The sequence below is a fragment of the Bradysia coprophila genome, assembly GCF_014529535.1.
Source record: "Bradysia coprophila strain Holo2 chromosome IV unlocalized genomic scaffold, BU_Bcop_v1 contig_84, whole genome shotgun sequence".
Lineage (NCBI taxonomy): Eukaryota > Metazoa > Arthropoda > Insecta > Diptera > Sciaridae > Bradysia > Bradysia coprophila.
In genome coordinates this window covers 607,809-631,081 of record NW_023503376.1, presented here as the reverse complement: position 1 = coordinate 631,081, position 23,273 = coordinate 607,809, and the positions used below count along the sequence as shown (strand labels likewise).

Genomic DNA, 23,273 nt, shown 5'->3' with positions numbered 1-23,273 from the left:
TATGGCTAGCCTCCGGAACGTTAGTTAATTCTAACTTTTGAATTTCTTAAAAATTAACTGTCATCTCTCAGATGTCAGAGTGGCAGAAACCATTCGTAAAGAGGGATTTTTTTGAAAGTGGTCCAGGCTCCGTCGGAGCTGTTTTTTTGCGACGGTTAGTTAGCCCAGATAGCCCTTGGTCCCAATAGTCCAAAACTGCAGTCGTTTAATTTTCATGTTTGCGTCTTGGCTGGTGGTGAAGGTGCAAAAGTCGAAAAAGGGTGTTTTTTATACGTGATTTACTGCCGCTACAGACGATGGACACACATGTGTGGCGGCTCGTTGGATAGGTACTGTCCATGAGATCCGGGGCAAAGACAGATATCAAATGTGTACTCAAGCACTATTCAAAAATAACAAAAAGTATGTATCAGTCAAAGGCCGGTAATTTTGATGAGCTTTATTAGGTGATATTTTGTACCTGGTGACTGTTGTTGTACAGATCAGTGGTTGCCCTGATAGAGGCTTAACCCAGCTCTACAATCATACCTCAATTGCCATAGAAGTGAAAGGTTTCAGGATACTTTTTTGGGTATAAAGCAAATCGTCTTCCTTCACTCGAAAGCAAAATATTTATTTTAGAAAAATACACGAATTATGCTGTTTTTGATGTCTGCATCCAAAGATCTAACCATAAACATTCTCCAGGTGCGAGATATCACCTTTTGAAGTTCATCAAAATTTACGGCCTTTGACTGACACAGTATTTTTGTTATTTTCGAACAATGGCACAGAACATGTAAGATATCTATGCTTGCCCCGGTTGTCCTGGACAGTACCTATCCAACGAGCCGCCACACATGTGTGTCCATTGTCTGTAGCGGCAGTAAATCACGTATAAAAACACCCTTTTTTCGAATTTTGCACCTTCACCACCAGCCAAGACGCAAATAGGAAAATTAAACGACAGCGGTTTTGGACTATTGGGGCCAAGGGCTATCTGGGCATATGAACAAACCGCCGCGAAAAAATAGCTCCGACGGAGCCTGGTCCACTTTCAAAAAAATCCCTCAAAGTATTCCTACGTACTAAGTGTAACTTTGAAAATGTTTCGATTCATAGCACTGCAAAGCACCAACGCACTCCAAGAAAAGAACTTAAATAAGAGGCCTCCACGACGCAGTAGTCCAAAATTCTCATATAAATTCAGTTTCTTATGTTGGTATAGGCCACTGCGTTACATACGTTCCATTCAGAATAAGAGGCCAAATGACAGTTAAAAAAATCTGTTCTGGTGCCTATTGGAGTGCGCGTTGAAAGCACCGAAGCTAGCCAACTCGATTTGATTTTGACCTTTTAATTGAGTGGTGTTAAAGTCAGCTTCGGTGCTTGATCCAATTAACCAAATTCTTCCTCTCCGAAAATTCGGAGTTCTTTCGGAAACGAACAATAGCGACATCTATTGTTCTTTTTCCGAAGGAATTTCGAATTTTCGGAGAGGAGAGAGTACTATGGTATATTACATCAGATGCTGCAAAAGTAATTCATTATTCGTTACGCAGGTAATAAACGTTGTGATAAAATCCACCTCACAGGTGTGTTTCTTGAGCAACAACCTTCGGTAGCTGCTTTTCGACATTCCTTCGGCTCGGATATTCAACTGCACTGGTCGAAAAATAGTTACCGTAGAAAGTTGCTCAAAAACAAACGAGTGAGATTGCGAGTATCACAAAGTTGTTTCTCCGATCCGAATAAATAAATTACGTGACAGATCTGGTTTATGGCCGGCCCTTTGCGAAAGTTGACTTCAGGAAAGGATTTCATGTAAAATGAACCGAAAGTATTCTTCGTGTAATGGATAATTTCCACAGTAGGCAAACTGCTATGTAATGGTCAAGTTTCGCATGGGGTAGTCAATAAAACTATTAATGATTGCTGAAGACTTCTCTATGAGATGGATGACGTTCAGTATAGTTTACAGTTCATGACGAACAGAAATTCCGAAATTCCGAGGCACAAAGTAAGTCACAAAACGAAGAATTGTAATCTCATGGCAGAAAAGTAAAAGTCGTTGTAATATCAGACATAGTATGGGAATGTGTAAAGCTTTCTGTTATCGATAGGTGTGACTTACGTACGAGTTTTACATTTGAAAGATTTTCTTACAACTCCAGCTTTGACTGCATAGATCTTGAAAGTCTGAATTGCAATAACTATTAGTCCACTTTGAATCTTACTCCTCGCGAACGAAAATTAATCTCAAATTTATAGTTTCGTTTAGAAATGTATCTTAACAAAATATCGCAAATATCTCCAGGGTAACACACCTCAAATGTGAGCCAGAAAATACCGATCGACTCTGTAACAATCGCCAATCGCAACATTGTAATCTTAATGTAATTCTCTCTCTCCTTTCACCTAAATTGAATCATATTACTGTATTGATCGAGCGATCATTAAAACACATTACAATTCTAAGGAAATTATCGCAGGTGTTTTACTGCCCTATCGTGCGTAACTTTCTCATCGAACAATAAACTATCAAATTTCAAATTTAGTTTGTTCATTTGTTTCATTCCATTTTTTGCTGCAACACATTTTCGCGATCATCGCGCGAACATAAATTGTATACTTAAAGGTCTGCACCCGTGTGTGTATGTACGTACGTCTGTCCATTAAGAATATTGCACTTTCAAGTCATAATTCAACTTTCTTTAACACAACACACAGCGTGAAATGTAACATTATTGTTAACTACATCGAATCAATATTAAAATATAAAAATAAAACGCATAAAACACACCGAAACATGTAATGTTCGAACAATGCCATTGAAAATATCATCTTAACTTTCATCAATTGAAAGTTGTCGCCATTCGGTTCACACACAAAGAGTTTAATAAATCGTTGAGCATTTTGTTGTCAAGTGGAAGAAGATGATGAGGAAGACATTCATATACACAGACATTGCTGACCATTTTCAATGACCATATATATAAGCTTACTACCCGTGTTCGCCATCTAAAATGGTTTTGATGTTTTAGTAGAGGAAAATTTTTACTTGATTAACATTGTTGCTTGATTCATGTCAATTTTTGTTAAATTATTTATTTTTCGGAAAAATATTTTTTTTATAAAAAACATTATTCGGCGATTAATGCTCGCGATGAATTATTTAAATATATTTTTCAACCGAACAAAAAAAGACTTTCACCTGCACGCATATGCATTTCAATATCATTTCTTTCAAACAAGAAACAGATTTTCGATGTTTGTGAATTGAATATTATCTGTTGCGCTGTGAACGATTATAATATTTATAAACACAAACCATCATATCCATTCTCACTCTTAATTTGATGTAGATATAATGGATGGTGTGTTTATAATGGCGTGAATCAACATCAAGTCAAAGATATGTTTCTCAAACGAAAAATCTCGGAATTTACACAATGACTTTTGACTTGAGTGCTTCCTGTATTTCTCATCACTTCGATGTAATGAAACCGGCAGAGTTGTTACTTCCACATTAAGTTTTTTTTTCTTGAAGAAGTTATGGGATGTTAACTCTTGCACGCAAATATTTTTAGACATTAATCATGGGCGCGCGTTAGCATAGCGCCCGTGACGCAAGTCCTATTACTAGAAAAAATTTCAAAAAAAAATTTTTTGTCGTAGACTGCAGAACCATATATACAGCAAATATTGAAGTTCTACAATTCAAATACAAATGACTCCAAATTACCATTAAAAAAAACTAGGCGTCCGCACGAGTTCAACGAGCCATCACACGTTCTTGCAGCTTAAAATTTGGCCACGCAAAAAATCTTCCAAGAAGCCCCATTTCCATACATTTTGGTCAATTTCAGTACTTTAAACGAAATGAAAAAATCCTACGTTACTTTGTTAGTCCGTCCGTCCGTCCGTGTTTCCTATCTTCTAAAGTCTTCTTTAGATTTTGTTGAAATTTTGGGAGTAGATTCTAGTCGTCATTCTAAGACATTCCAGAAAAAAAAATTGGGGGGAACCGGCCTCGTTTCGGAGCTAGGGCTCCTCGAAGTTCCCCTATAGGCCCCATATAAGAACACCTTTAAGTGTGTGTGTGTGGATGGGTATGGTAGAACAAATTTGTTCGCGTTTGGTAAGCTCTGCTCGCCTCAACTTTTTTTCCTAAACTTAAATATTTTTTAACTTTTTAAAATTTTTTAATTTCTTAAATTTTTCAAATTTTTCTAATTTTTCAAATTTTTCAAACTTTTCAAATTTTTTCAATTTTTTTTTAAATTTTTCAAAATTTTTTCATTTTCAAATTTTTCAAATTTTTTAAATTTTTCTAAATTTTCACATTTTTCAAATTTTTCAAATTTTTCAAATTTTTCAATTTTTTTTAAATTTTTCAAAAATTTTAAAATTTTTTAAATTTTTTAAATTTTTCAAAATTTTTTCATTTTCAAATTTTTCAAATTTTTTAAATTTTTCAATTTTTTTTAAATTTTTCAAAAATTTTTAAATTTTTTAAATTTTTTCAATCGTATAATTCTTCCAAAAGAACTGATATCAGTCAAAAACACTCAAAAGAGTAAACGTGACGCAAGTCCCTGTGCATACTTCCAAAACAACTGATATCGCTGGTTGTGACGCATTCTGCGCTTGTACGCAAAAACTGTAACAGCAAAAATTTGACCAAAGAAATTCTAGAAACAAAATTTTACCAAAAAAATTTTGCGTCACAAGTGGCAGATGTTGAGGAAAGTACTTTTAGGAATTTTTTTTAAAATACACAAGAATACGTCCTAATACGTCCGAATCATCTGCCACTTTGTGACGCAAAATTTTTTTAGTAAAATTTTGTTTCTAGAATTTCTTTGGTCAAATTTTTGCTGTTACAGTTTTTGCGTACAAGCGCAGAATGCGTCACCTCCAGCGATATCAGTTGTTTTGGAAGTATGCACAGGGACTTGCGTCACTTTTACTCTTTTGGGTGTTTTTGACTGATTACCATTTCTATAGCAAGTGAAACGCCAATGTGCATTTTAACTAAAAACATTTAATCTTCCGATGAAGAATTTCAATTAAAGACATTCCTCACAGCAAAACTACAAAAACACGATGGATGTATGAAGTTAGAATTGTTTCAGCGACTGAATTTTCTCACCGACAATTGTTAATTTTTTGTTCTCCGTTCCGTTCGTATTGTTTGTTATCACGGTGTCAAGGTAATAATGTGGTAATAAAAAGGTGCTTTTCGGTCATCACCGTGATTGATATATAAGGTTGAACATAGAGATGAGCGGGCCGCCCGAAATACATCAGCCCGACCCGACCCGACCCGGCCCGATCGGGTTCGGGTCCGGGTTTTGAAAATTCATTCGGGCCGGGTCGGTTCGGGCTTTGAAAACAAAAATTCGGGCCGGCCCGACTTAGAAATACAAATTTAAAGTAAGCCAATAAAAGTCTATAAAGCATGAAACACTAACTTATTTTATTATTTTACTTCGCGTATAAGATTATTGCAAAGCTTTTATGCGTAGAAAATGATTTTTCATTAAATTTCTTATAGTAAAAAAAAGTCGGGTCACGTCGGGCCGATGATTTTTTCGGGTCGGGTTGGGTCGGGCCGCGAAGAGAAAAGTCTCGGGTCGGGTCGGGCTCGGGTTCAAAAAATTGGATCGGGCCGGGTCGGGTCGGGTATTGAAAAAACGTCGGCCCGCTCATCTCTAGTTGAACATGCCAGTCATTGTACGATCATTTTTTTTTTATAATTTTTAGATTTAGACAAAGATTAACGGGTCAAATTTATTGCGATATTTTGGAAGGCTGGACAAAAAATGTTGAGCAAAAAATGTGCTTCTTTCGTTCGTAGTTACATCTCCATTTTCTTAATGTGTAATATGCTGAACAGAAGTGTATTTTACGCCAATTAGTTCAACGAACTGGGTATGACTTATAGAAGAAGAAAAGAACTTTTGTTGCAATCGTAAGAATCGCGAAGATAATTGTCTAATTGTTAAGGTGCGAAAAGTTCATTTTTTTTAAAATAAAATTATAGAATGGAAGCAGGTAGTACAAGGGGAAGCAAATTACACAAAATTGGAATAAATCAAAGGGCAGATTTAATTGGTAATTGATTCCGTTAATCTTTACTGAGTCATGAGACTGTCTAGCTTTACTGCTTTACGCTTTACTTCAACGTTGTTCATCTAGTCCATTATCAGTCAGCGGTCCAAAGCTAGCTTTATATTTAACAATATTATAATGTCTCAAGTCGTGTTCCTGAATTCTCCAGCATGAGACCTTCAAAATGATCTATGGCAAGGCAAAACTGATAATTGGTTTTTGTGACAAAAGACAAAAGTTTTGTGTTTTTTGACCTGATCCTGATTGGACAAAACCTGATTTAATCAGGTCAGGTTAAAGTATGGACTTAAAGCCGAAAGATCAAGTAACTTCAGGTCAGAAGTGAAAAACCTGATTTATATCAGGTCAGGTTCAGGTTGTACCTGAAGTCTTAAATTTGGGCTAAGGTCAAGATCAGGATCAGGTCATCCTGGACTAAATCAGATCTATCTGAACCTAATTGGAGTCTTTAATTGGAATTACAATCGAAAAGTTTTACCCTCTGACCTGAAGTACTAAATACAGAAAATACAGAAAGCTCACCGTTGAAAGATGTTTTTGTGAATTGTCTCGTCCTCATCTCCGTCATATTAAAAATGTTATCGAGCAACAAATTAGCTTTTAAAAACGAATAGACGTAGAGTTTGAAGCACTTCAATTAAGATCTATAACAACTTGCGTATTTTCCATTCAAGTCTTAAGACAACCTTAGTTTAGGAGTCGCCTGACAATGATCATGAAACGACTTTATAAATAATCTTTTATTGACATTAACAGTGAATGATGAAGGTAGTCTTATAGAAGCAAGAGTAAAACTAAAGAAGTAATTACAGTCGACGTCAGTGAAATTTATACATGAATTTGCTTCAGCTATTTTTCAGCTGGTCCACTCAAGTGAACTGCTCATGCGTCTTTATACGGTTTTGCCACTACCACGCGCATGCGTGTTAGGGCGTATCGAATTTTTAGAATTTTAAGGGCCGCGATAGCCTGTGTGCGGAAAACGTAGATCATTGAAAACTAATTCCAGGCATATGGTTGATGGATCCGAAGGTGCCCGGGAAGAAGTCCCCCCGGACGACTTTAACTTTCAAATGGTCATAACTCGGAAAGTTGAGAGTATTTCTGAAAACAATGTTCTAGCAGGATGTAGAGCGTTAAAAACTCTACAAAACTGCCAAAGAAACCGATGGTCCAAAAGGTGTGTCTGTCGAGGTTTTCTAACATCGAAAGTTCGACATTTTCGTTTTTGACTTTTATTTCCTGAGAGACAAATTATTAAGTTTAGCTTTTGGCATGAGGTTGTAGAGGAGGTCGAGTACTACCAGTACACTAGGCATTGTCCCGGTCGGCGATCCATCCGAAACCACTTTTTCAACATTAATGAATGAACTTTTTAAGTATACCCACGTCGCCCACGAAGCCAGTGCAGACACTGTAACCGGTGTTGCTGAGTCGAGGTAACCTTGGCCGGTAAGTGCACATAATATTCCATAACAGTAGCTGAACTCTTTTACAAAATAATTGGGATCTCGATGTAGCACATTATATTGACACGGTATACCACGAAGTTCAACCTTTTGTAAAAATATCGAAAAATGTGTATTTGCAACGAAATCGACTTCGTACTACTGTTCGGTTCGTGGGTCAAATAACTAATTAAAACGATTATTTGTTGTTTTTCTCACAAATTTCACTTTCTCAGATTTTGTAGTACAAAATGTGCTACACCGAATTCTTAAATATTTTGTAAAAGAGTTCAGCTACTGTTATGGAATATTATGTGCACTTACTGGCCAAGGTTACCTCGACTCAGCAACACCGGTTACAGTGTCTGCACTGGCTTCGTGGGCGACGTGGGTACACTTAAAAAGTTCATTCATTAATGTTGAAAGTGGTTTCGGATGGATCGCCGACCGGGACAATGCCTAGTGTACTGGTAGTACTCGACCTCCTCTACAACCTCATCCCAAAAGCTAAACTTAATAATTTGTCTCTCAGGAAATAAAAGTCAAAAACCAAAATGTCGAACTTTCGATGTTAGAAAACCTCGACAGACACACCTTTTGGACCATCGGTTTCTTTGGCAGTTTTGTAGAGTTTTTAACGCTCTACATCCTGCTAGAACATTGTTTTCAGAAATACTCTCAACTTTCCGAGTTATGACCATTTGAAAGTTAAAGTCGTCCGGTGGGACTTCTTCCCGGGCACCTTCGGATCCATCAACCATATGCCTGGACTTAGTTTTCAATGATCTACGTTTTCCGCACACAGGCTATCGCGACCCTTAAAATTCTCAAAATTCGATACGCCCTAATGCGTGTGTCGGTTTCACTGAAACTTTCACCCGTATGAGTGGACTAGCTGAGCCAAATTTATGTCTAAAGTTCACTGACGTCGACTGTAGATTTGGTATTAATCGTAATACACAAACGCACTTGTCGTTTACAGACTAAAAAACTAATAAATAGTTTAAGTTGAGCTCATTAACCTGTTACAGACGGCAGGCATATGACCACGGTAATTATCGGATCTATTACTTCCATCGATCAAAGTATGTTTAATTTGTTGGTCTCAAATCTTGTACTTCAAATTTTTTAACATGCATTTTACTGTTTAAAGATCTTGTCATTATTTTTGTCGTCGTTATCAATAACAGATGAATAGCCTTTCAAAAAATTAATTTTTCCATTTCAGCTCCAAAAAACGACCACAATCTCTTTGCCACTACGACCATTAGCAAATTCGATTAATCTTCGGTTCGAAGATTTCACAATTTTGGAAGGCGTTCGTGGTGTGGTGGCCGGCCGACGTCATTTCATTCCAGCTGTTTGGGCCAATCAAACCCATGTCACATTGGCTTTGTCTATCGATTGCAATCAATTGGCTGATATGAATCCAGTCACCGAATTTTGTGATTTGGTTCCCAGCCATTATTTGCCAATAATTCCAAGCCTCGAAATAAAAATGATGCAAGGTATGAGCAAGGAGGTCTCATTGACGAACCTAATTGGTGACCTAATATTCATTTCTGTTTACAGCTACAATTTCTGTGCTGCCACGAATGCTTGTTGATACACTACAATCGTTCGGTCAAATTTTACGAATCCGTTCCGAAAATCTCAAATCCCAGTCTTATGGTTCAACGATCAATTTAAGTGAAAATCAACCATTGCTTATGCGCAACGGAACCTCAGTGCAGAATCTATCGACTTACGAGGCAAACGATAGCGAAATGGAATCAAAAGTACAAATTCCGGGCATGCCGTCGTTCGATGATTTACTGTGCAAAGAAGTTGGATTCGTGATGCTGCAGTTGGTGAATGGATTGAAAACAATTCAGGCCAAAGGTATCGAAGAACTTCCGATGAGCTTGTCGAATGTGATTCTTTGCAAGGACTTGGAGAATAAGGACTCTCAAGCTCGGTTATGTGTGTTGCATGGGTATGTTATCAGGCCCTTACAGCCAATATTTGTACATTCTTAACCTCGATTTTTGTGTCGCATTGTTAGATTGAACCAAGATCTTTCCCGAGAAGAGGAAGAACCGATGGGAACGCTATGCCAATGTGCCCATTATGCGTTAACATCCATTTTACCAGCAACCAAATTGACATCGACATTAACAAAGATTTTGTTGAAAGATCGATCGGAATCTTTGTCAAGGGTAAATACTCACCTCTCGTGTACGCCCATGTTCTCCTGTTGAGTAAATAATCTTTTTCCTTTTCTATCAGGTAAAATCGGTCTTAGAATACGCTCTATGGGGACCAAGTGATGTGCCACTAAACGGAACCAATAAGGAGAGAGAATTGGCACTTCAACGCTGGTTGGACTTGGAACGAGCTACCATTCTTCATGGACTCGTCCGGTCTAGAGTGGAACTGTCTGCGTATGACGAATGTCATTTGATGTTTTTGGTTCGGTCCAGCGCTAAGATCATGTCAGAAGCATCTGCGATTTTAACTGGTTCTGTTGAACAGGACGAGTTTTAATTGTTTGCCTTGCTTCTGCAAAGTTTTTTTTTTGTCGATGTGCCAAATAAGAGTTTGTTTCTTTCTAATTTTATTTTCTGGGATATTTTCGTCAATGAAAAATATTCAAAAAAAAAGTTTTTTTTCGTTTTGTATTTTGGTGCTTGTACATTTAATTTATCGTTTATTTCTGCAATAAAATCAAGTTATCCGAAAATTGTCAGCTTTCCGGATCACTTCGTTATAAGTAGCGAAGTCTTGTTGTCTTGGCAGTTTATGGTTGATGGATTCCCAACCGGTGAAATCGTACATTGGACCTCATACACTTTTACGGTATCAACTTTGTAGGCAGAATATCTAAATGAGTATCTGTAGTAATTAGCCGATCCTTGTTCTGTCAGCGGACTGGTGGCGGGACATTTCCACACCGTCAATATCGTCAGGAACGATATTATCGTTTTTTTGGACGATAGTATCGTCTCAAAATCGATATTATCGTTTTTTAGACGATACTATCGTCCAAAAAAACGATATTATCGTCCAAAAAATTTTCATCCAGGACGATAATATCGTCTAAATTGAAAAATTCTAAAATATTGTCTGGACGATAGTATCGTTTTCTTGTCGATATTATCGTTCAAAAAACGATATTATCGTTTTCTGGACGATATTACCGTTCTAGAAAATCTAATGGATATTTTCGTTTTCTGTACGATAATATCGTCCAAAACGATAATATCGTCCTGGGCGATATTATCGTTTTCTTAAACGATAATATCGTCCAGGACGATACTATCGTTTAAAAAAACGATAATATCGCCCAGGACGATATTATCGTTTAGTTTTGGGTGGTAATATTGTCCAGGACTCAATTTTACTCAGAGGTGCAGCAAGAACCGAATTCTCTTCCAAAATATCGAAAAACAATTGTCAGAGGAAATCACCTACACATCAGTGTTTAAAAAGGGCGTTTAGTTCGTCCCTAAATAATTCATCTTTTTACGAAATGAATACCAACTTAGATTGTACATAAAAAGCGTTTTAAAACGCCGAGCGATCCGGCCCATTGCCCCGGAGCGAAGCGGAGGGCCGCAATGCGAGCCGGGCGCCGGAACGGTGTCGGAACTTAGGAGTTTTTTTTTTTCTCGCATCGTCTCATAATTAGTCTGTGTAATTTTTCTATTATAAAATTTAAATTTACGGAACCAAATGAACCAATTTTTAATATATATTTGCCGTCTATAAAAAGGTGTTTATCTACAAGATTTTGTGTTTCGCCTTCAACAACCATCCAGAACGATAATATCGCCCAGGACGATATTATCGTCTAGAATTTTTATTTTAAATAAATTAAAAACGATATTATCGTCCTGGACGATATTATCGTCTCAAATTTAAAAAAATAAATTAATTAAAAACGATATCGTCCCAAAAATTATCGCCCAGGACGATAATATCGTCCAAAATAACGATAAATTTGTTCAGAAAAAGAAAATAACGATAATATCGTCCAGCTCATATTTTCATCCAGGTCGATATTATCGTCAAAAAAACGATATTATCGTTTTTTGAACGATAATATCGTTTTTTAGACGATAGTATCATCAAAAAAACGATAGTATCGTCCAAAAAAACGATATTATCGTTTAAAAACGATATTATCGTTTTTTTAAACGATAATATCGTCCTGAAAATATCTTAAAATTTATAATTTTAGACGATATTATCGTCCTGGATGAAATTTTTTTGGACGATAATATCGTTTTTTAGACTATAGTATCGTCTAAAAAACGATACTATCGTTTTTCGGACGATACTATCGTCTAAAAAACGATAATATCGTTCCTGACGATATTGACCGTGTAGTTATGTCGCCTCATCCAGCGGACTGGACATGGGTAGTTTAGTTATTGAAAGGAAACTCTTTTGCTTTTGTACACAAAAAAATAATTTAAAAAAAAAAACAATTTATTTTTTCATTAACGTTCATCGGGTGGATTCGGGCTAGTAATCGACATTCTGTCTATGTCAATGTCGACCGACATTACCTGAAAAGATCGTAAATAAAAAAAATGTAAAAAATAAAAAAGGGGGACCACCACATAACACCGTACCACATCAGTCCTTCGTTTGTTTAACCTATGACAACACATGACAAAATGACATAAATTAAAACATAAAAACAGAATTAAAAAAAAAACTCACAGAATGAACGCCGGAAGGATCCGTCTCTCCCAATTTAAGCACTTCTTTTCTTAAGTCCTGAATGGCGTCAATCAATTTTTTGTTGCCGACATCGATGACTATGCTTAACTTTTGAATTGCTTCTAGAAGCTGCGTATTTGTGTTTGTTCCCTGAGCCTCACCTGTATCCATTTGGACACCGACTACATTATTCCCATCCATAATTAGAACTGCAAAAAAAGGAAGAGATTCAGTGAGGAGCATCGTAAGAGGTCCAGGTCAAAACAGGTTTCTGATAACTTGAGTCAGGTCCAGATAGAACCTGACCTGTTTCAAACCTTAATACACAGACAAAAATATGGGATTAGAATTTTTAGGTCCGAGATGATTACTTTAAAAAAGTAATTTTTTCAGGATTAGATTTTTAATCTTAGCCAGAAATTGAAAAAATTTAATTCCATAAGGGATTAAAAGTAGGTCTAAACAATAATATTGGGGATTGAACGATGATACTGCTTATTATTTTCCGTTTATAATTTGATTGTCTTTAAATCACACTTTTGAGTTAATTGAGTTCGAACACGATTTACGAGCAAGATACGGTTTTGTGAGAAAAACTAATTTGGTCTTAAAATGTTGCAATGGGACTACCGATGGATTATTCTACCTTACGATACCAGGCTCAAAATAAAAATTTTAAGTCGGTTTGTACTACCAGATTCAATAAATCATTAAATCAATGCAAACATTACAAAGATAGAATAGATATAGAGACATTCTAGATCGAAATTGGCAGGAAGGCCAATTTTAGCCGGGAACTATCCCCATTACCACGGGAAACCAGACATTTTTGAATTTAAATGGTTAAATACTTCATAAAAAATGGTAAGAAAACTACAGAAGGATATAAAAACGAAAATCATGAAAAAATATTGAGGTTTGAAGTGACGATCTTGTCATCTCGCAATTTGAATTTTAATCCCAATTTTAATCCCACGAGGAATTAGTTTCTGTGAAACAACGGTTCACAATAAGCCACGTTGGGATTAAGAACAAATTGCAGCAGTGTTAAGATCGTAGACTGAAGTGCAGGAGGTCCCGGGTTCAAATCTCGTCAGGTAAATAAAAAAAATAATTTCTGTTTAATAAAAATATTTCTCATTCCAGATTCAAAAAAAGCTTCTTCTCATATCAGACGTTTAGATAAAAACTATCACAATATCCGTAAAAATCTTTTTTTTTCTTTCTGAAGTAAAAGTAGGAAGGGTTAGAACATTTTTTTGTATTGCATTACAAATAACATTTAGATCAGATTAAATTGAGTAAACTAGTAAACAAGCGTCAAACGTCAGGGCCTAAAAGATTAAAGTTTAATTCCTCTAGGGATTACTCATTTGGGGATAAGATCAAGTAATCCCTGAGGGGATTAAATTTAAATTCTAAAAAAGATTCGGTCGCGTACTGTTGATCCCAAAAAGATTTAGATCTAGGTCCATATTTTTATCTGTGTATTCACTTATACACTTAAACCATTTTATTACATAATTTCTCCTTACTGGTGGGTTGGTTTTAAGAACTTAAAAGTTCAATGAATAAAATATGAGCAAAACTAAATTAGTGCACTGTTCGAACAACGACATATACAACCACTAGAAGCTTATTTTATCGAAATTGAGTCCCATTATATCAGCGGATGTACATGTCACAAGATAAAACGGACGAAACCCAATAAAAACCCAGAAGAATAAACGATATTTGGGGCTGTCATAAATCCTTAGTTCTATTTTCTTGTATTTCGTAATGTTGTGAAATTTTACGACTTTGCTTTGCTCTAAACCGTAAAATGTACAAAAAAAAAACGAAAACCTTTACGCAAACATATCTCGATTGGAGAGATGTAATTTTCAGAGGGAAAAAAACTGCTGACAAAATACGAAATGCTCGCTCAATTCTAAGCAAATAGCGGTCAGTCATGAAGACTGAGTTCAACGTTGCAATGGAGAATACATTCAGATCGTAATACTGTCGCCCCACAGATCTAACAACGCTTGACCGATACCTCGCGATCGCACACATTACGACAAAAAATATTTTCTTGTTCAACTGAATTGCATTCGACAAGGTTTCAGGTTTGTAACTCAACTTAAACTAAGACAAATATGAAAACCAAAAGAGATCACTCACCTCTTACTCTTCAAGCCTGTCGCTGTCTGATTTTCCAAGTCCGTTCAAGTTCGTACTCTTCTGCACGCTCTGTTGTTATTTTCTGCAATAATAAAGACGAATAAACAGTTTTGATTGTTTTTGTGAATGAGCTAAAAATCAGCTGAAGCAGAATCATGCTGAAATTTCACTGCTTCTAACTGTAAGCCACACCACGAATACTTAAAATTCCCTGTTCAACAAAGCCTGAACTCGTCATTTTATTAAGTGGACCTTACTAAATTTCTATGTGTCCACCACAATTCATCACTCAGTTTTGTTGACGCTATCGATAACAATAATGACCCAGCTCCAAAATACTTAGCTCTGACACATTACATACGTTTGTGATAACCATACACCCCATACACGAACAGTCAACAATGTCAGGACTCAGTCAGTAAGTATTATTAAACACATTATTTTCTGCAACTCTAACTAGTCCAGACGCTTGTGTCATCCTGTGGGATTCAAGGTTTTAAGATTTTTTGTGAATGGATTCTGATAGAGTATCAAAAGTTGTAGAACTAAATTTTTTTCTTGAGGTCGATGAACCGGTATTACCGGTAAAATTACCGCTTTAGTGTAAAACTAAGAATCGCTAAAACTCGAGATAGAAGTGACTTGGTTCGGATTTCTTTTTTTTGTTAGAAAGGTACTACAATTTTCTGTCATTTTCCGGCTCATTTCAAATTTAAATGTCTCGAAAATCGAAAGGAAACAGTGTAATTTGGTGCAACGAAAATCCGATTGTGTATTAACCTCACTTTTTGCTCAATATCTCGGGCAAATTTTTTTTATCACTTTCGGAACATTTTTGGCTGTAGTTGAGACCTGTACCTGTCGAATGAGCCTACTTACACGAAATCCGGTCGTAAGACACCGGCCAAAAATGGCTTCAAAGTTAGCGGTTTTTTTGTGTAGTGTCTACGGAAAATGACCATATTTCCGCCATTTTGTTTTTCCAAAAAAAAAAGTTCTTCCATAAAACGTAAGTAATTAAAGTACCTTTCTAACAAAAAAAAAGAAATCCGAACCAAGTCACTTCTATCTCGAGTTTTAGCGATTCTTAGTTTTACACTAAAGCGGTAATTTTACCGGTAATACCGGTTCATCGACCTCAAGAAAAAAATTTAGTTCTACAACTTTTGATACTCTATCAGAATCCATTCACAAAAAATCTTAAAACCTCGAATCCCACAGAGCCACTTTTCGTGACACAAGCGTCTGGACTAAACTGCAGTTGCTGTTAAAGAAAATTGGATAAGACAACAGAATGAAATAGAAACATAAATGATTCTCTACGAAAATCCATCACACAACAAAACAACAAAACACGAACCACCACAAAGAACTCCAAACGATATACTCATACATTTTTATGTGGAGGCCTACAACGGTCATTATACGCTCCGTTTATTGGTTTTTCTCTGTTTATTTGTAAATCACGTTCGACTGAATACATTCAAAGATTCATTCAGACCCTGATGGTAAGACCATACACAATTTCACACAACCATGCTGCGACTCCGAATCATTTATTCTACTCTCTCTTCGTAATATTTATAATTTATTCTGAGAGAACGAGCACACACAAAAAATCAGAACTGATGATTTCAGATACAGTAAGAACGACAGTGCTACGTGTCCATCCAGTGGTATAGTATAGTGTCTTCCGAATAAACAATACGAGCCGGGCGGCGTAGAACATGTAAAACGCTAGCTAAGTAGCTGACCGATTGCATATTAGATTTAATTTAGTTTTTGGCATCAATAGTGTACGCAACCAAATCAAATAAAGTTCTTAGATTTAAAATGATTAACATTAGGAATCTCTTGATCATTGCAGCTGTAATCACCTACTTCGGTATGTACTCTTAATTTTGTATTCATTAAATGTTCAAGTCTACAAAGACATTGTTAATGTTGCTTGTCATATTTGTCTGTTCCGTGCTGCCCTTTACATTTTAAGTCCATTGCTAGTAAGACTTTCAATTCCTTTCACAACATTTTACAATTAATTGCTGACTCTCAGTAGTGATAAGAACGATATTTTGTATCATAATGGCCTTTGAATGACTTAAATTAGAACAAAATCTACGTGTGTGCTGTTGTTCATACGACACGACGGTTATAATCACTTAAAAATCTCTGTTAAATGATAACAGTTATTGAGAGTTCAAACCAATTTTCGTACTGGTGGTCATTGGATCGTGCATGATAAATCGTTTATTGCATGAGCTCATGTCGAAACAATGTTTTTAAAAAATGGTGTTGGGATTTACATGAAAATCATAATTTAATTGCAGGTTTTTGTTGCCTGTCGAAACCGGGTGAGTAAAGTGTACACGGCGAAAATGGCTTTAGCATTGAATCAGCTTATCAGATCTATAACCGATGTTCGGTTACAGCAATTAGAAAAATGATCCAAATTTTTATAGAACTTTATGTGGTACAGCACTGTTCCTAGCATGAACATGGTATTGGCAAGTGTTACATTTGGCGTGTTTGCGACTTGTTTTACCTCACAAGTCATCTAACTTTACAAAAGAAACGCTGTGTCTACCAATGAAAGTAAATAGATAGGTATGGCCAAACGTTCAAATTTGTTCTAGCCGGAGCACATACGGATTTGAATGGCGCCACCTCAAACGAACTCATTTCTAGTGCAAATTTCCACTAGAAATGAGTTCGTTTGAGGTGGCGCCATGCAAATCCGTATGTGCTCCGACTTGTATGGACTGGCCATACCTACTTATCTACTTTCATTGGTGTCTACGGTGAGATCATCAGCCCTGGAATATTTTCTATGTTCATGCTAGCAGCAGTGCTGTGGTGACAGCAATGTAATCACGTGTCCCTAATAGAGTCCACAGTACGTTACTTGATTCAAAGTTTTTATTTTGACGAAGGGAATACCGTCTTCCACTTTCGATCGGGAAATGACCTCCCCAGTCGTCAAAATAAAAATTTGGAAGTGCAGACGTAATGTAGGTACTGTGAAAATTCCTATAATTTTCAGTTGCTTTAAATGTTGCAACGTCTCCAACGGGTGCCGATGTGTTTGTCTACATATATCTTAGACTCTCACCACACACATTCGGTGGCGGGACATTTCCACACCGTCAATATCGTCAGGAACGATATTATCGTTTTTTTGGACGATACTATCGTCTAAAAAACGATACTATCGTCTAAACAACGATAATATCGTTCCTGACGATAGTATCGTCCAAAAAAACGATAATATCGTTTTTTGGACGATAGTATCGTCTCAAAATCGATATTATCGTTTTTTAGACGATACTATCGTCCAAAAAAACGATATTATCGCCCAAAAAATTTTCATCCAGGACGATAATATCGTCTAAATTGAAAAATTCTAAAATATTGTCTGGACGATAGTATCGTTTTCTTGTCGATATTATCGTTCAAAAAACGATATTATCGGTTTCTGGACGATATTACCGTTCTAGAAAATCTAATGGATATTTTCGTTTTCTGATGTGTAGGTGATTTCCTCTGACAATTGTTTTTTGATATTTTGGAAGAGAATTCGGTTCGTGCTGCACCTCTGAGTAAAATTAAGTCCTGGACAATATTACCACCCAAAACTAAACGATAATATCGTCCTGGGCGATATTATCGTTTTTTTAAACGATAGTATCGTGCTGGACGATATTATCATTTAAGAAAACGATAATATCGCCCAGGACGATATTATCGTTTTGGACGATATTATCGTACAGAAAACGAAAATATCCATTAGATTTTCTAGAACGGTAATATCGTCCAGAAAACGATACTATTGTCCAGACAATATTTTAGAATTTTCCAATTTAGACGATATTATCGTCCTGGATGAAAATTTTTTGGACGATACTATCGTCTAAAAACGATATTATCGTTTTTTAGACGATAGTATCGTTTTTTAGATGATAGTATCGTCCAAAAAAACGATAATATCGTTCCTGACGATATTGACGGTGTCGAAATGTCCCGCCACCATAATTCATCTTTTTACGAAATGAATACCAACTTTGATTGTACATAAAAAGCGCTTTAACACGCCGAGCGATCCGTCCCATTGCCCCGGAGCGAAGCGGAGGGCCGCAATGCGAGCCGGGCGCCGGAACGGTGTCGGAACTTAGGAGTTAATTTTTTTTCTCGCATCGTCTCATAATTAGTCTGTGTAATTTTTCTATTATAAAATTTAAATTTACGGAACCAAATGAACCAATTTTTAATATATATTTGCCGTCTATAAAAAGGTGTTTATCTACAAGATTTTGTGTTTCGTCTTCAACAACCATCCAGAACGATAATATCGCCCAGGACGATATTATCGTCTAGAATTTTTATTTTAAATAAATTAAAAACGATATTATCGTCCTGGACGATATTATCGTCTCAAATTTAAAAAAATTAATAAATTAAAAACGATATTATCGTCCCAAAAATTATCGCCCAGGACGATAATATCGTCCAAAATAACGATAAATTTGTTCAGAAAAAGAAAATAACGATAATATCGTCCAGCGGATATTTTCATCCAGGACGATATTATCGTCAAAAAAACGATATTATTGTTTTTTGAACGATAATATCGTTTTTTAGACGATAGTATCATCAAAAAACGATAGTATCGTCCAAAAAAACGATATTATCGTTTAAAAACGATATTATCGTTTAAAAACGATATTATCGTTTTTTTAAACGATAATATCGTCAAGAAAACGATAATATCGTCAAGAAAACGATAATATCGTCCTGAAAATATTTTAAAATTTATAATTTTAGACGATATTATCGTCCTGGATGAATTTTTTTTGGACGATAATATCGTTTTTTGGACGATATTATCGTTTTTTATATAATATCGTTCCTGACGATATTGACCGTGTAGTTATGTCGCCTCATCCACACATTCACTCTACGTTGATTTTAAAAACGAATTCTCTTTCACTTCAGCTGAACCCATTACGGATGCATTCCCAGTCGGCAGTGAAAGATCATACGCTTTGGTCAATGAAGTCACAGTCAATCATAGAAAGGGAGGCAAAAACATTGGCTATCGGCTGAATGGCATCCTGAAAGTCGGAGCAATATGGGGAACAGACGAGCAAAAACTTCTAAAGTTCCATTTAATCTCGCCGAAACTACAAACCAAATCGAAAACGTCAGACAATTATGTGGATCAAACATCACCGCTGGACATCGTTTCCGATTTGGAGTTTTACGCTACCTGGGAACTGGGCAAAATAACCAAATCGTTCTTCAGCAAAAAGGAAGACGCGTCGGTGTTGAATCTGAAGAAAGCTTTGATCAGTTTGTTCCAATATCAATTAATGGATGGCCGGTACACGGAGGAGGACATCAGTGGTAGTTGTGATGTCGTTTATCGTACCAAATCACCCAACCGCTACGAGAAGATGAAAACGAATTGTAAAGGCGATGATTTGGGATACCATTCACGAGACACCACTGCCATTGGTGTTAGTGTTGTGTCGTGGCGTATGTCTGATTTCGTTGTTACGCAAGAGGGAACATTGGATAAAGTGGAAAGTAGAGAATACCATGAAATTGCTGTGAATGCATTTAAAAGTGCCGGTAAGGTCAATTGTTGAGCTTAGTGAATGTCTCTGTGAGTCTGTGTGATAATTTTGATATTTCTGCATTATTGAAGGAGGAGGTCTGGAGTCGGTGATATCATTGAAGTTCGATGGCAGCATATCAAACATTCAAACCATTAAAGAGGCAACTGTTGGTGCTGCTGTTAAATCCATCAAAGGAATCAAATCGCAGCCACTACCATCGAATGTCGACTCGAAGAGTGGACGGCCAAAAACACCAAACGTAAAATTGAATGACAAATTGTTGGTACGACCGAAATGGCTAACGTTCCTTTGCATTTTAGTTAAAAGATCTCGTCAAATCATTCAAAGACGACTTGGCCGATGAACATGTTGGGAAATTCCGCAATGCTTTGGCGATAGCGAAAATGGTTCCGTCAGCTCGATCGGCTACAAAAGACGAACTGTTGCAAATTTTGAAGTCCCATACAATGAAAGACTACCGAGGCCAGCTACTAGATCTGATGGCAGCAACGCAGACTAAGGAATCTCATGATGCGGTCAGGTCAATTATCGATTTTACTTCAGCCGAACAACAAACGGATGCGGAAAGATATCTGCAGTCGTTAGCGATCGGTACCAGGCCTAGACCGGCGGTCATCAAAGAGTTACTTCAGCTGACGGAAAAGAAATTTAGTGAACCGAAAATGGAGGACACTTTGGTGCAGACGATAGCTTCAATGGGTTACCGTTATGCGCGGCTTCCTAATCAGAACTATGACAGTGAAATCGTGAAGGCGATCGAAGGTTACTTGTTGAAATCGTTGAAGACTTGCAAGGAACCACTTTCCAAAGTGAAGTTCCTTCGAGCACTGCAAAATTTACAGTCACCCGCCGTGAAGTCTGTTCTCTGGACAAATGTCTACGACAGTGAAAGACTCGTAACTGTGGCCGCTATGAAGGCACTGAGGAGTTATCCGAGCCGGTTTTGGTTGGACGATGATAAAAAGGAATTTTTGAAAGTTTTCTATCAGCAAATCAGAAAATTCGACTCAAGCGTCCGAACACTAGCCCTCGATGTTATATTGGAGCTACAACCGTCAGTCACTGAAATCACAGAACTTCTACACTTTTTGAGGTCCAACGATAAGGCATTTGAAGTGAAACAATATTTGCTGCAGAATCTGATTATGAAAGGCGATCGGTGCCCGGAATTCAGAGTAAGACTCACAGAGGCTTTATCCAGTGAGCCGCTCCTGAACAATTATCATATCATCGGACAGAAGGGTAATTTGAACGATTTGAATCTGTTCCACTTAAACAAACAAACAAAAAACTTCTTTCCCAAAAGGACTGTCGACTGCCTTGTCCCGAATGTTCTCGAAACCGCCGTCATTTAATGGAACATTGCTTAGCATTCAAGAGGTTCATGGTGGTGTTTTGAAACGCGGTGTGGTCGATATGACTGTCGATACCAATACCGACCACTTCAGTCTATTCACGGTAACCACCAAAAACTCCGTGAAAATCACAACTTTCTTAAACCAAAAAAATCGCTTTCTAGCTCGAACTTTATGCAGCCGGACTGTCATCCTTCATGGGTGGTTCAGACGAAGATACCGATGCAAATGAATCCACAACAGCTGGAATGGAGATAAAAGTGCAGGGTGCCTATTTTCGGCCGTTAGAATTTTTCAACGGTCAAGGTGAGCTAATGGGACACGTTTGGAGTGGCACAGCATCGGAACCAACGCCAGCGTACACTGCCACATCTCTGCTGCATGATCACGAAGAGATTTTGCGACTACAAAATGGTGCATCGTTGCGTATAAATGTGTTGGGAGCGCTGTCTATCGATCTGAACGGACAAGTGCAGCTTAGTTTGTGGAACAAAAACGCTCACTGTCAAGTCGACAAAAAGTAAGTTTTTTCCCGGACGAATCGCTCTGACCCCGAATGGTAAAATTGTTATTGTTTTCAGCATGGGCATTGCATTGACTGGGTCAATTAGTTCCGAAACCAGTTTCATTTCACTGAATGTGGGCTTCACTATTACGGAAGAACCGAAACTGCAACTTTTGACCGATACAGATTTTTCGTCCGATGTACAGCTTTGTATGCAGTTAACCCAGCCGGAAGTCGTAATGAGGTTGGTAATCTTTTACAGACAGGCAGGCTTGTCGTCATAGGCATATAATATCAAGACTCTTACTTCTGTTGACCTGAGTATTGACAACAGATTTATGCCAAATCTACTACTTCAGTGGTTGTAGCCTATGGTTGGGAAATTGATTATCTGAAATTTATCGAAACCTTTATGGCTCTTGTGTCGTCTCTATCGACAAAAGTTGAATATTTTCTCTATCCACAGGCATGACATCACCAAAGTACAGCAAGTACCAGGATACACTCTTCGGAGGAAAATGAATTTTGTTCATCGACTGCCTGGCTTTACGCATTATTTGAACCAAAAAAACAACGACATGTGCAGATCGATACTGTCGTAGTCGGTTGTTAACATTTTCTTTTTGTAAATTGTAAAATAAATGGAGAGTCGCTGGGGTGATGACTGTAAACGAGGAATTGTTCTTCTTTTGTATTGAATCATTTAAAAAACATAGCTAACGCCGACCCGTACGAAACACCTATTCGTATCAAAAGCCTTTAATGTGAAACTCTTCATTTCTCTTACTTCATCTTCTTCTCTTCTTCTCTGCTGAAAAACTATTCTCCCTTTAAAATCACTTACATTATCCACTCTTTGCCTTGTTATCATATACAACTAAATTGCCGGAGGCAATATAGACAGCCCCGTACGAAGACAAATTTCATAAATTCCTATTTAAACAGCTATATACCGCCATATTTACCTATATTTCACTGTAAATAAACATTTCACAGATGAATATGCTATTATATAGCTCTATATGCCTGTATATAGCTCAATATAGCTGAATATAGGTATATATAGATGTCCATATATGGAATCCCTGAAACCCCACACACATAACAAATTATTTCCATGTTAACAGAAACACTCTAAGTACCATTTTTCCCACTTTATATCGTTTTACTAAAATCCAATATGGCCGCCGGCAGCCATTTTGTTAGGAGACCGGAAATTTTACCGACGCTTTACATTCGTTAATACCTTTCAAACAAAAAAAAATTCATGAAATTCGGTCAAAATTTACTCGAGATATTGTCAAAATACACCACGTTCACTGTACTTCCGAGTAGCCAG

General features: G+C 36.9%; 2 protein-coding genes and 2 long non-coding RNA genes across 5 annotated transcripts in view; 2 read left to right on the top strand and 2 right to left on the bottom strand.

The window, feature by feature from the left end:
• LOC119072697 overlaps positions 1–10,291 on the top strand; it is a 59,338-nt gene extending 49,047 nt beyond the window's left edge. The window contains exons 5-8 of the mRNA XM_037177968.1: positions 8,794–9,073; positions 9,138–9,540; positions 9,610–9,763; positions 9,834–10,291. Of these exons, the coding sequence (XP_037033863.1) occupies positions 8,794–9,073; positions 9,138–9,540; positions 9,610–9,763; positions 9,834–10,091 (1,095 nt within the window). The 3' untranslated portion in view covers positions 10,092–10,291. The remainder of the gene's footprint in view (positions 1–8,793; positions 9,074–9,137; positions 9,541–9,609; positions 9,764–9,833) is intronic.
• A 1,711-nt stretch (positions 10,292–12,002) lies between these two features.
• LOC119072695 lies at positions 12,003–14,612 on the bottom strand. The gene is made up of 4 exons (XR_005086907.1): positions 14,439–14,612; positions 12,276–12,484; positions 12,185–12,209; positions 12,003–12,118 (listed from the first exon to the last, which is right to left on the bottom strand). It is a non-coding gene; the product is annotated as an uncharacterized LOC119072695 (long non-coding RNA).
• A 371-nt stretch (positions 14,613–14,983) lies between these two features.
• The window catches only part of LOC119072696, a 24,690-nt gene continuing 16,400 nt past the window's right edge, over positions 14,984–23,273 (bottom strand). The window contains exon 3 of the long non-coding RNA XR_005086908.1: positions 14,984–14,995. This is a non-coding gene — a long non-coding RNA (uncharacterized LOC119072696). The remainder of the gene's footprint in view (positions 14,996–23,273) is intronic.
• On the top strand, positions 16,065–22,612 carry LOC119072691 (microsomal triglyceride transfer protein large subunit). Of its 2 annotated transcripts, XM_037177961.1 has the most exons (9): positions 16,077–16,323; positions 16,766–16,789; positions 19,428–20,066; positions 20,143–20,312; positions 20,374–21,316; positions 21,381–21,532; positions 21,594–21,949; positions 22,011–22,178; positions 22,401–22,612. In XM_037177961.1, the coding sequence occupies exons 1-9, from the start codon at positions 16,272–16,274 to the stop codon at positions 22,534–22,536; spliced, it is 2,640 nt and encodes an 879-aa protein (XP_037033856.1). In that variant the 5' UTR covers positions 16,077–16,271; the 3' UTR covers positions 22,537–22,612. The 2 variants fall into 2 exon arrangements, with proteins under 2 accessions (XP_037033857.1, XP_037033856.1); XM_037177962.1 differs by lacking the exon at positions 16,766–16,789 and having other exon boundaries at positions 16,065–16,323.